The sequence below is a fragment of the Vespa mandarinia genome, chromosome 2, assembly GCF_050613455.1.
Source record: "Vespa mandarinia isolate Hongniang chromosome 2, ASM5061345v1, whole genome shotgun sequence".
NCBI lineage: Eukaryota > Metazoa > Arthropoda > Insecta > Hymenoptera > Vespidae > Vespa > Vespa mandarinia.
The window spans coordinates 12925009-12938222 of record NC_140811.1 but is presented as its reverse complement, the minus strand read 5'-3'; the positions used below and the strand labels follow the sequence as shown (position 1 = coordinate 12938222).

The window sequence follows — 13214 nt, the reverse complement described above, 5'->3', positions numbered from 1 at the left end:
TCCAATTATAAATATTTTATTTATATTCTCGAATAAATAAAAAGTCATTAATTTTATTCTAATCGAATGGTTCTTAAGCTTACTGGCATTGATAAAATAATTTTGTTTCTTGAACGTACGTTCATCGATACCTTAAAATAATAATTTTAATTGTCATCAAAGTGATTAATAGTTATTCCTTATCTTTAGTTTACGAATAACTAACAAAATCGGATAATACATGGTGTGCATTATCCGTAATAGAAAATCACGTGGTGATTTCTATTCAGTGAAATTAATTTCAATTAGTTCTTCTCTAACGAGTCCTCAAGGGCGTTAAGGTAAGTAGAGCATAACTTAAGTGTCGTGTGGGATATTGCTCATACATTTTGTCTCTTGTGGGCGATTCCAATCGTAAGTATGAAACTAAACGATTATGATTATTATCATTATAATACTTTTTCTAATACGAATAAATAACTGTAAGGATTAAAATATATCGTTATTAAATTATGAATATAATCGAGTTATGGACTTTTCTTATCTTTTACTTCTTTTTTTCATTCATTCAATTTTCCTTTTTTTTTTTGCAGTATTACATAATATCTTTTATCGCATTTCATTTTCCATTATTACAAATAGCACAAACGCAACCTTCATTCCAACGCAAAATCTTTTTCTAAAACTTTTCTCATGCTTAGATCGGGAAGAAATTTCTGCGTTCCATTATTTATCTCAATCATTCGAAACGAAACTTTCACGCCTCACCGGTTATAACGCTGTCTTCGCTCGAGTAGAACCGTAACGAAAGTATTCTTGTTTCTTTGTCGTTAAAATGATTAGATAAAATAGGTCGAAGATCGTAAAGAGATTCTTTCAAAGGGAACAACCAATAATCGTTTTACGATCGTTGAAGATCGATTGACCGAAGTAGCCATTGTAATTAGCGAAATTGCTTTCACAAATAACTGTTCATTCGAACATGATGTGAGCACGTCACTTCGAATCTCGAAAGTAATCGATCCTACATGAGATTTTAATTATGGTAATAACATCCAACACTTGACAATCTTCTCTAGCTCTCTCTCTCTCTCTCTCTCTTTCTCTCTCTTTTGCTCTCTGTTGGCGTATTTATACGATAGGTACGTAATCATGCGACGCACTGACGAAGAAAGCTTTGTTTACGTATGCAACAAGTTAAATCGATAACGTGCTGCTCCTATGCCGTCAGAAGCTCCGGCTCCTGTAACCTTGACAGTCTGCGACCTGGCTATCTCAATTATATCGAGCCAGCCGGTGCTTCACGCACATGCAAATCTTTTTTTATTCATTAGAACGAGTTCCTTTAAAGTAGTTACTTTTTCTAGCAGTCGATCATCATCCATTTCTATTTTTAATCGAACACTTCGAGACACCGCATCGAAAAAATCGAGTATTCCGAGAATCGATATTAAGCGATAAATAAACTTTGAAAAGTATTTTAATTCTGTATACGAGAATGTCAATTTAATAGGAGCGAAACGTCGCTGAAGTTTTTTTTTTTCTATCGAATAAATCGATTACCTCTTGAAAAAAGATCATACAAATTCAGTAGTATGTTCGCAGCAATCTCATTTTCAGGGAATCTACTTTTTTTTTTTTTTTTAAAGCTCTCTTCCGAAAGCAAAGGGTATAGATTTAATGGAGAATAACACGTCAAGAGTATAGATGCGGATATCGATCGATATTCGATGTTTACACATGGACTATCTCAAAATCTCTTTCTCATTGTTCTCTTCTTGATTGATCAAGAATGGAATATCTCTCATTAAATAATTTCAAACGCTTCACTTATTCCAATGTAGACGTCAATTTTCACGAAATTTACACTTCGTCGGGATAAAGTTTGAAAATAAATATAAAGTAGTTATCCGAGTTCATTAACTTAGTACTTGATTGATTTCCTATTGTTCACCTTTGCAATTTACTTCGAAGATTTTTATTACAGATCCGTGTCTGGCAGTTTCATCATCAAAGATTGAAAAAAAACATTAGATGCAAGAAAAAATTTCGACGTTTTTCCCTTTTTACGGCTGATTTTTTTTTTCTTTTACTATTTTTCTTTTCCTTTTTTTTTTTTTCGTCTTTCTAAAAATTTCACAACCTGGCCTTGACGACAATCAATTTCGATAAATCGAATTGTACCACAAATTATATTATTTTTCAATTCCTCATCTTCCTAAGGAATAATCATTACCGTTGATTTCTTAATTGCAACAGTTTGAGAAGGCATCCGTTAAACGATCGCGCATGTGCCGACATACGCGCAGTGTCCCCGGAACACTATCCCAGGTTATGTCACGGATATTCCAAGGCAGAAAAAGTTCCCAAGGGAGCACCGTATTCGCATATAATGAACTCGGATCGATCGATAGCGCGCACGGCCACTGTGCGGACTGTGAAAGCGTAGCACCTGGAAAACTCGACGGAAATCCAGGTGCATGCGTTGCCAAGATGCGTATCTGTGCGGTAGGATAACGGGATAAATTCGAAATTTTTAATCTTTGATTATAGTTGTTGTTTAATTAAATAAAATCTATTAGTATATATATATATATATATATATATATATATATATATATATAATATGATAGGTATGCATGTCGATGAAAATAAATTATAATATTCCAAGCGTAATCTAATAATGTTAACATATATGAATAAATATGAATATTCAAATAACAGGATGAAAGTAGGTATTACAGGAAAAGAAAAGAAAAAGAGAGAAATTTCTTTTCTTGGAAAGACATGGGTGGAGCGTGGCTATTCTACAGGTCGAAGGAGAAGCATCGACCTTGAATGAACCTCGCACGGGTCGATGGAGTCCTTGAAATTTGCACCCTCATCGTATAGCTTAGGAGTGTGTTTATCCTCCTACTATCGACAAAGATCCTTTATAAAGAAAGAAAAAGAGCGAGTGAGTGAAGAAGTGAGGATAAAAGCTAGAGAGAGAGAGAGAGAGAGAGAGAGAGAGAGAGAGAGAGTGAGAGAGAGAGAGGGAGAGAGAGAGAGAAAGAGAGAGAGAGAAAGAGAGAGAGAGAAAGAGAGAGGAGAAAGACACACAGCGATACGATCCAATACTGTATACGAAATAGAATCGCTTGATACGAAGCACGATAGGAATCGTTACACTAAAATAGCAAAGCTCTCCTGTTCGTGCGAGGACGTCGCGTGCAACAAGTATCGCGCCAGCTCTGGGGGAGGATGCCACGTGACTTTTACCCCGGCGAGTCGATATTGACCGGAAGCGGGAATCGTCGAAACTTTTATTCGAATTCCTTCATACTTTTTTGTACTTATCTCTTTCCTTCTTTTCTTTTTTTCTTTTTTCTTTTTCGTTTTACTTTTCATCTCGCCTTTATCTTCAGAAAGAGAAGTTATTTAGAAACAAATGTTCGTATATCGATCAATCGATTGCCGTCGTTAAATTTTCCATAGAATTATTTTTGTTCACGCATGGTGTTCACATAATGATGTAGGGTAAAAGATAAACTGAGGGCGAGGTGATTAATTTAGAACGGTTGTTTTTGAAACCATTATAAAGGAACGTCCTATGGAACGTCCTACGGATTATACAAGAATTTTTTACGCTTTTGCATAAGTTGTGATGCATTGATCAGACAGATAGATTTCTCATATAATTTTAAATCTACTCCTTTATTCGAGAAAAGATAATATTTATATCTTTAAAAATTAACGAGCGTTTTAAATAATTATTAAAAACAGAAATGAAGCAATCTTAAATGGTATACCTTGACCCTTAAACGCATACCCAAGTACTCTAGGCAACGATAAAGGAACTTAAATCGAGCGAATTCTCTTATCTCCTTTCTCCACGTTCTTGCAAACGTTTCCATCTAAGGTACTTTCCTTTAAAGAAAAAATAAATATTTTCTTTCTGTAGGCATTTGATTTTGAAAAGGCGGAAACGATAGAACTATATTTTAGTTTCTATTAACGGAAAAGAAAGACGACAAATGTCTTTTAATTTTATTTTCATTTTACTTCGATTTTAATGAGAAGTCACAAAAGTATTGTTAAAACTGCCGGAATATTAAAAACAGAAAGACAAGGATACTAATATTAAACATTAAAGATACATGCGTTTTGACTCTTTGAAACTATTTCAGTCTAATCAGGTTTGCGTATTAATATCTATATTGTCTCGGAAAGCTCGTTGATACTATCAGGAAAATGAGACTTGACTATTTATAGAGAATATTACTCTGTTCTTTGTATTTTTCTTGAATATTATAATATATTTAGAATTGAAATAAAATAAAAATATATTGTAAAATGGTAAATAAAGAATATTCATAAAGAGTTAAAGCTTATGTTTTTACATGCTTTACTTAACATAATAAAAAAATCTATCTTTGAAAATGAAATTGTAATTTTATAAACATGAATTGATATCGAAAGATCCGAATAAATCTATCGATATATACCTGTATATATTGAAACATAACAGATGAAACGAAAAAGCAAATAAATAAATATATATATATATATATATATATATATATATATATATCAAGGGAGAGAGAGAGAGAGAAAGAGAGAGAGAGAAGAGAGAAGAGAGTGTAATATTATCAGGCACGAATAAGCAGCCGAGACCTTCACCGAGACCCAGTTGGTCGACATTGCCCCTGTGCTATACTTGTCCTACCCCGCCCAAGCAGCTACAGCGGCAGCATCAGCAGCGACGACGAAAGCAGCGTACTCACACAGAGACGCAAGCTAGACACGCATATAGACAGCACTTAGGGAAGAGAAGGATGGAGGAGGTGTAGTAGGTACGTCTGGTGAGCTAGGAGAGAATAAGTGGGAGAGAAAAGGGAGAGGGCAAAGCCAGTCCACAGACACAAATACCCTCCACTAGCATCACCACTACCACTACTACAACTACTAAAAGTAATAGCAGCTGAAGCAGCAGCAGCAGCAGCAGCAACAGCACCAGCAACAGCACCAGTACCAGCACCAGCATCAACACCAGCACCAGCACTAGCACCAGCACCAGCACCAACACCGTCATTAGTCTACATACTAGCCTGTTCACCCTGGCCTAGGGGTTTACCTTGCTCTCCTCGTGCTGTTACGACTGTGTCGGGGTTTGGGGGTGTAGACGCAGGCGCGAACGCAGACGGAATATAGGTGGACAAAACGGCGCCGAGCATTCCGTCAAAGCCAGACAGTGCGGCACGATCGAAAGAGAGCGAGAGCGAGACCGTGGAAAAAGAATTTCGATCTGGAAGAAAAATCTCGTCCTTCGGTTTTTCTTATAATATATTTTTTGTTCGTTGTCAAATATTATCATTCGAGTATCTCACGTTGTCAGGATTCTTTCTATTCTTTTCGTGAGAAATGGGAATCGTCAAAACGGCATCCGAGAGTATACTAGAAGAGACGGTCGTACCTAGCGAAGAAGCTAATTATTCCTTGCAAGGACATACTGGTGAGTTATGATTTTTTTTTTCTTTTCTTTTCTTTTCTTTTCTCTTTTACTATATATCAATGTATCCTCAAATATTACAACGGACGATTATTTTATTTTCGAATTCGCGATGACGATGTTAATTACCTTTCAATGGCTGTGCTTTAACCACGATTCTATTCGGCGCGCAAGTATCTGACCATCTAACAGGTGTTTGGAGATACAGATATAGCAACAGTGCGCGAAAGACGATCGTCCGAGTTTTACTTTACTTTCATGCACATTATTGTTTTCTTTTTTTTCTTTTTACTTCACAATCAATTAATATTAATCATGTCTATTATAAACAAGTACATGAAAACTATGAAGATCTTTCTGTGAATGCTTTTTTCTGTTGATCACGATGACAATAAACATTATAAAATACTTATTTATTACTCGTTAATATACTCATTCATTGTAATGATAACTGATACGTAATGATTGTTTTCATTTCGACGAATATCATACACGTAACAAAATTCTTCTTTGAAATTATACCAATTATCATAAAATAAATTTTCTAACAAAAATCATGAAATAGATAGAAGATCTTGTTAAAACTTTAATAATTGCTGACGATGAAAGACTTAATACTTATAAGAATGTAATTATTTTATACACAGATGAGATATTTCAAGATTTTTCAAGATTTCAGTCTCATTATTTACAATTTTAAATCCCGTTCGATCGGTACATTGGAAAATCGATAAACGAACGTCAAAATCCTTCTGAAAGGATTATACTCAGTTTAAACGTAAACCATTAGAAGATTACAAATAAGCTTTATATTCAGGGTCAAGAGTACTTAAATCGAAACGATCGTTTTAGTTGGTACCTCGAATACGCTTGCGGTTACGAGCAATGGGGAGGTGGTACGTGGGTATTTATTGATTACGCCCTTGAAAGAGCGATTCGTTTTGACGTCCTAGTTAGATGCGTTTAATTAAAGAGAATTAGAGCGATGGGTATAGTATTATCTCTAAGTGAACATTTAACAATAATACGATGTATGATTTTCGTTTATTTGAAAACGAACATTTTTATTCGAATTTATTCTTGTAATATAAACGTATGTAAATTCTGAAAATAAAAGTTTACATTTTGCGTTTCGATGCATTATGAAAATTGTTTACGAAATTTTATGAGAACATTGTATTTATCGAACTACGTGTTGCATAACTGGGACACTCCTTTCCGATTGGTTTTATAAAACGAGGAATAAGAGAAAAAAGAAAGAGAGAGAAAGAGAGAAAAAAAAAGTAGAAGGTTGGGATATTAAAAGCGAATGAGAATTTATAAGCCTTCGCGGAAAACGGTGCACGCTAACTTCATATTAAAGACGCAGAACAATGTGGAATCCTCGTCCTTGGCCTCGACTATCGACAGTTCGACAGAAAACTTATGCTACGCTCGGGAGACGACGAATTTCAAGCACATGCCTTTCGTGTGCTACTTATTAATAAAATCGATATAAATAGATGGAAGAAACCATTTTTGAATATAATTAGATACGTTGTTATTTAACAATTTGAGATCCTGCGAGATATTATCATGGAAAACGACTCTGCAATAATTATTAATTTGTTAGTAATGATAAAAAATTTAATTAATTATGATATCATAATATTATAATTATGATAAAAAATTTTTTCATTAATTTGATTATAAATTAATGATATAATTTATTGTAAACGTATCGATGAGATGATGATTAACAAAATGTTTCCTTAATAATTAATATAAATTATGATCTGATATATTGTGCTATATATGAGATAAATGATTCCATTTTACATAACAAGTTTGGATAATTCGAAAATAGGCAAGTCATCTTAAGATCCCGGATCTCTTGATATACATTTAAAATTTATTTTTATACATTTTAAAAACATGTATAGAAGTTACCTCTCGAAGGATAAACTCGATGCGCCATTGAACTTGCCGTTATATCTTTACCAAGAGAAAACTTTAAGAAGAATATTGCGAAGTTAAGAGACATATTTTCCTAGACAATAAATTTTAGTCATATAAAAAATGCTGAAAAAGAACTCTTATCTTTTGCGAGAAAAGTAGAAAAAATACTTTCCTTTCGAGATAATCATGATAAACAGATGAATAATTTCCTATCGCCGATTATTTACAATCCCCGTTAATACTCGATACTCGATGCTTGATATATGTCACTTAATCCTATTTATCGATTCTCATTATGAGGATTTTTAAGCCATCCTTTATATAATAGATATTCACATTACAATGAATTTCATTTGAATTGAAATTCCGTATGGTTTGAAATAATCAATGAGAAATATAATGCAATGTCACATTGGTTGACATTATTACTATAAATTATGTGTTAGTACTAATGGTATAGTACTATATTGCCTATTAAAATTTTAAAGGAATTTTATAATCATTAACGAATAATCGATAAAGATGTGTAAAATGTTTTGATATGATATTCGATAGAGTTAAGCGACGATGATTTCAGAATACGGAAGGATATGACAATTAATAGGTTGCATTTAGCGAAGCTTCAATAATCCGTTAACATCCGAACGGATCTCGTTTATGCGGTTTGATCGATTAATGCAGTTCATATCGTGTGCAGCTTAACATTCTTGCATTTATTATGAACTACTCAGGAAGTTTGGAGGGACACTGATCGAATAGATGTGGAATAGAAAGTCATTCATTATTCAATTCAATGGAATAATACAATATCGACGAGGTAAACATTGTGTTGACATGAACATGTTGACATGAAATAGTGTGGTGAAAAAAAAAAGAAAAGAGAAAAGAAAAAAGAAAGTGATAATTCGTCGCGGACTATTTGAAATGTTATCAATTACTTTCATTATCTCGACTGATTGGGAAATCTTCTTCTCTCTCGAATCTGTCTTCGTAAATAGAGGATGGCTCCTTGGGCGTCGTAAATGGGCAAATGTCGCTGGAGTCCTCTTTTCTAAGCAAGTGCAATGATGGCGGGATTTCGAATTTGGATCTATCGCTTAGAATTCTTATAGTAATATCGTCGAGCACATCTTCTTTTAAAAATATATCTTCTTGTAGTTTATTCATATTTTCTAGGATCATGCTTATAGTTTCAGTGTGATCGGGCTGAAACATTTTTCCCTCGGGATTTTCTTTAAACAAGTACTCGGCCTATTGTGAGAGAAAATCGGTGCATAAGTAGTTACAGTCGGGATATAATCGGACTAGAATAAGATAAAGATATTAGAAGAATAGGATGAATACAAACATGATCTTTATCTTTAAATATTTTATTTATGTAGAGAAGATTAAGAAAGATAAAAAAGATACATGATTACTGGAAAAGAGAGGGAAAGAAAGACAGACAGAGAGAGAGAGAGAGAGAGAGAGAGAGAGAGAGAGAGAGAGAGAGAGAGAGAGAAAAGTTAGGGAGGAAAATAAAAGTAATGAAGGTATTTTGATATCTTTAAGTACCTTTATATCTTTCTAAAAATGAAGAGAAAGAAAAGAAATAAACAAAGTAGAGTAAATTCGCGATTGAGTAAAAAAACATGAAAACTGATTGTACGTACTGAGTCATTCTATGTTTTTAATATTTTTTTCCGAAAATATCTCAGCAGAAGAAATAAATTACTCAGTAACACATATGAATTTTTTTTATCCAAAAAAATTTAATATTTCTGGATAAAGATAGCTTTCATAAAGAATAAGAGAGAAAGAAAGAGAGAGAGAGAGAGAGAGAGAGAGAGAGAGAGAGAGAGAGAGAATAAAGAAATAAAAGAATAGAAAAGGTAACTAGGTGTTTGTAACTGTTTCATATACCGTTTGCGAGGAAAGACAATGAATAATTAAGAAATACGTAAGCTTTCGATATAATGACGCTTTAATAACGATACCTTTTCATCAAAAGGAAGTAAGAAAAGAAATCGAAATTGAAAGAAATAAAGGAAGGAAAGCGAAATGAAAAGGAAAAATAATGGAGGAACGAAACAACTAGCAGGAAATAATCGCGTAGGATATTTGCCCACACACAATGGTACGTTGAACTGATAGAAATATATATATATATATATAAAAATATTCGAAGATATTCGCTTTCAAAGATACGTCACGATTGAAATGTCGTCAAGGAAACAACGCAATGCCGTTGAGATGACCGCGTAGTCCATTTATAAAATAGGTCGGTTCTTCATAGTCTTCAACATGGGCCGACCTATTTTCCTTGCCTTTATTCATTCTACTTCTTTCTCTCTCTCTCTCTCTGCCTCTCTTTCTCTCTCTCTCCCTCTCTTTCTCTTTCTCTCTCTCTCTCTCCCTCTCTTTTTCTTTCTATCTCTCTCTCTCTCTCTCTTTCTCTTTATCTCTCTCCCTCTCTCTTCCTTTATTTCCTTCTCTTTCCTATCAATTTAGTTATATGTATATCCTCTACTGTTCTTTTCTCTTTGTTTGAAATAAAATAAAAAAGAATAATCTTCTCCGGTTGGCCGATATTCGACGATGCTCAAAATGTTTCACTTCCATGCTTCGAAAAGCTTCGAGGTTATATAAGGTGGTAAATTTTAGATTAACGTATCGGACTACCAATATGGAGATACTTCGAACCTGCGTGTATCAGATTTTTGTTAGAGTCAAAGGTAATGGTATAAAATTTCCATATTTTTGCCCATGTTTTTAATTTTTTTTTCTTTTATATTTTTTTTTTTTTTTTTTTTTTTTTTTTTAATCAAGGATTAACTCCATTCGTTAATATCCGAATGCTCTTGCATCTTCGACAGACCTTGGTCGTGTATTTATACAAATTAATTAATATTTGCGTTATTTTCCAAGTGAAAACGAGCAATTACGATTCAAAGAGAACACCCTGTATATAAATACGTTATATCGATCCTTTCTAATCCAAGTATAAACTCTTGTTTTCATATAAAACTAATATATTAAAATTGTAATTTTTATTGCATTCAAAATCGTATTGTCTTTCACGTCAAAGTTTTTTGACAATTATGAACGACAAATTTAAATATAAACGATAAAATGATAAATTTAAATATAACAAATAAAGGGATAAAGGATCCTTTAAAAAATCGGAAAGTTGTTTGAATGTTGAATAAATAGAAATTAGAATTCTCGAGAGTGCAATTTAGTGGCCGATAAAAAAAAAAAAAGAAGAAGATAAAAAGAAGCAAGCAAAAAAGGCGGTATAATTTCAATGTTTTCGATCGATAAACTTTAATGACATTATAGACGCAACATCCAGTCGCGTGTACTGATTGAAGGGAATGTATCCATATTTTCCAATTATTAGGGGTACTTTATCCTTAATAGAGCGATTGATGGATTGAGAGCAGTCGCATCGTTTAATATATATCCATGCTTTAAAAGTATGTCTTTTTAAAAGGATGTCTTGTCCAGTCTTATAATCGAATATTCTAGAATAAGGAAATTAGTTTTCGAATATAAACTAAATATGAAATGACGTTATGTAACATTACGAAATAAACGTTAAATTTATCGTATAAACCTTTCATATCGACGATAGTGAAAGTATAAGTATTTTCGTTGAAACACATTTGAAATAATCTACCGACGTAATATATAAATTTATTGATAACGATGATAATAATTTATAGAATTGATAATTATAATCTATTATTAATAATAATGAAAAATTACTGATAAATTTAAATAAGTAAATCGTCGAAGTAAATATATTTACTTAACGCATGTGTTACATACAAATAGAATAAATCGCATTAGCTAATGTCACTATCCAATGAATATTGACACACTAAACCAATACTGTTACCTCCGTAGAGTAACTCAACGTACCAATATCTAATGAAGTCCATATTATCGTTGAAAGCATCACGCACATAAATCACTTGCGCTCGAAGAAATCTACTTTGACGATAATATTTGTCCGACCGGTATTTGATGCAATATGCAAATTATGTACCGTTAACATGGCAACCTATGAAAATTTGCGTCTGTTTAGTTATCTCTATGATATTTTTTGATATTATTCGTCGCATGTTGTTACATTGCTCTTAATAACACGACAAATCTTATCGGGAATAAATTCAAATGGTACAGAATAGAAGGAGACGTACGAATGACAATAAATTTTCTTTGATGGTTGAAATAGATTTATTTTTCTTTTCTACTTTTTTTTCCTTCTTTATTTTCCTTAATGGATCTTCCGTGTTGTTTTTCTTTTCAGACAAACATGAACGGTGTTTTATACTAAAACGATACTTGACTCGTGGAACCGAACCTTCCGCGATATTTTTTTATCGTTATTTTATAGCGCATACGATGACGATCTACTTACATCTATACCTATATTATATGAGAAAAGCCGATCTTCATAAAATAAAATCATTTTCGACGAACAAGTTAGAACAAAGATAAGTCCAAATATTTGTCCTTCACTTATTTTTCAATGACGTCAATAAAAATACCGATTTCACGGTATGTTCTTTTCTCAACGCTTACTAATCGTATTATCATTTCATATTATCCTACGTCATAACGAGCAATTTTCTTTGATTGTCAAGTAATATATCCAACTTTGATTACTCTCTCCCCCTCTTTCTCTCTCTCCCTCTCTCTCTCTCTCTCTCGGTTTTTTTCTAAGGATGAATTTTTGAACACATGACGCGTTTCTTCAACCTACGATAAAATCCATAATAGTTACACATTCGCTATACAATCTGTTCGGTTAAGTTACATCGTATATCTTGACGTAAGAAAATACGTCAACGAAAGTTCAGAGTTTATCATCTCGAATCATTTCCATTGTTACAACAATAAAAGCCAAGGAATTTAGGACACTAAACGATATTCGTAAAAAAAAAAAAAGACAAAAGGAACAAAAATAGGAGAAAAAGTATGCTTTTTTATAAAAAAAACATAACTTTTTTTTTTTAAATTTTGTATACGCACTGAGAAAAAAGAAAAAAGGCCGAGGAAGGTTAGGTTTTTTTTTTCCTTTCGTTTCATCAACGAAAGGACAAAACATATCCGTATATTAAAAAGAGATAAGTTCGGAAAGCATTGGAATTTCAAAAGGGAAGCAAAAACCTGTTGTGTATAGATATAGCTGTATCTTGGAAGACGATCAATTCTCTCTGGAGTAACGCCGTCTTTTTTTTTCGAAATAAGACCTCTTCTTTTTAAAATATACAAGGGCAACCGTAGAAGGACTCTCTTCGAGGTAAAAAGAGGAAAGAAAACCAGAAAACCGACATTTGCCATCGATCGTCAATTTTCTACATTGCAAGATCTTGAAATGATTCTAAAAAGTTCAAGGTGTGTGCGTGACCTAGAAAAGAGATTCTGTCTCTTTCTCTCTCTCTCTCTATTTCTTTCTTTTTTCCTTTTTCCTTCTTTTCCTCTCGGAAAATTCAAAAATCGCTCGTAGATATAAATCAGTGAAATAATAATGTTTATTTTTCTTTTAGTTTTTCCTCGGAAAAAAATTCTGCTATTGATATAATGTATCTCTTTTTTACACATTACCACAGAACAATACTCATGTACTGGTTAAATTAAATAGTACGAATAACAAGGATTAATTATAATAGAGTACGGTAGGTTTGCGTATCTCGTTATTATATTATAAGCATGGATAAGGATGTTAAGACTATTTTGGTGTGATGTTACGATGATTAGATTTTTTATAACATCGTTAATTCAAGACTGAAACAAACGATATCTCGTTTCCAGA

At 32.9% G+C, this 13214-nt stretch overlaps 2 protein-coding genes across 3 annotated transcripts in view; one reads left to right on the top strand and one right to left on the bottom strand.

Moving 5' to 3' along the window:
* Positions 1-13214, bottom strand: part of Gycalpha99B (guanylate cyclase 1 soluble subunit alpha 2) — a 109829-nt gene that overhangs the window by 91343 nt on the left and 5272 nt on the right. The window lies entirely within an intron of this gene.
* Positions 4950-13214, top strand: part of LOC118440719 (synaptotagmin-10) — a 34117-nt gene continuing 25852 nt past the window's right edge. For both annotated transcript variants that reach the window (XM_035864154.2, XM_035864164.2), the window contains exon 1: positions 4950-5473. In XM_035864154.2, the coding sequence (XP_035720047.1) occupies positions 5383-5473 (91 nt within the window). In that variant the 5' untranslated portion in view covers positions 4950-5382. The remainder of the gene's footprint in view (positions 5474-13214) is intronic.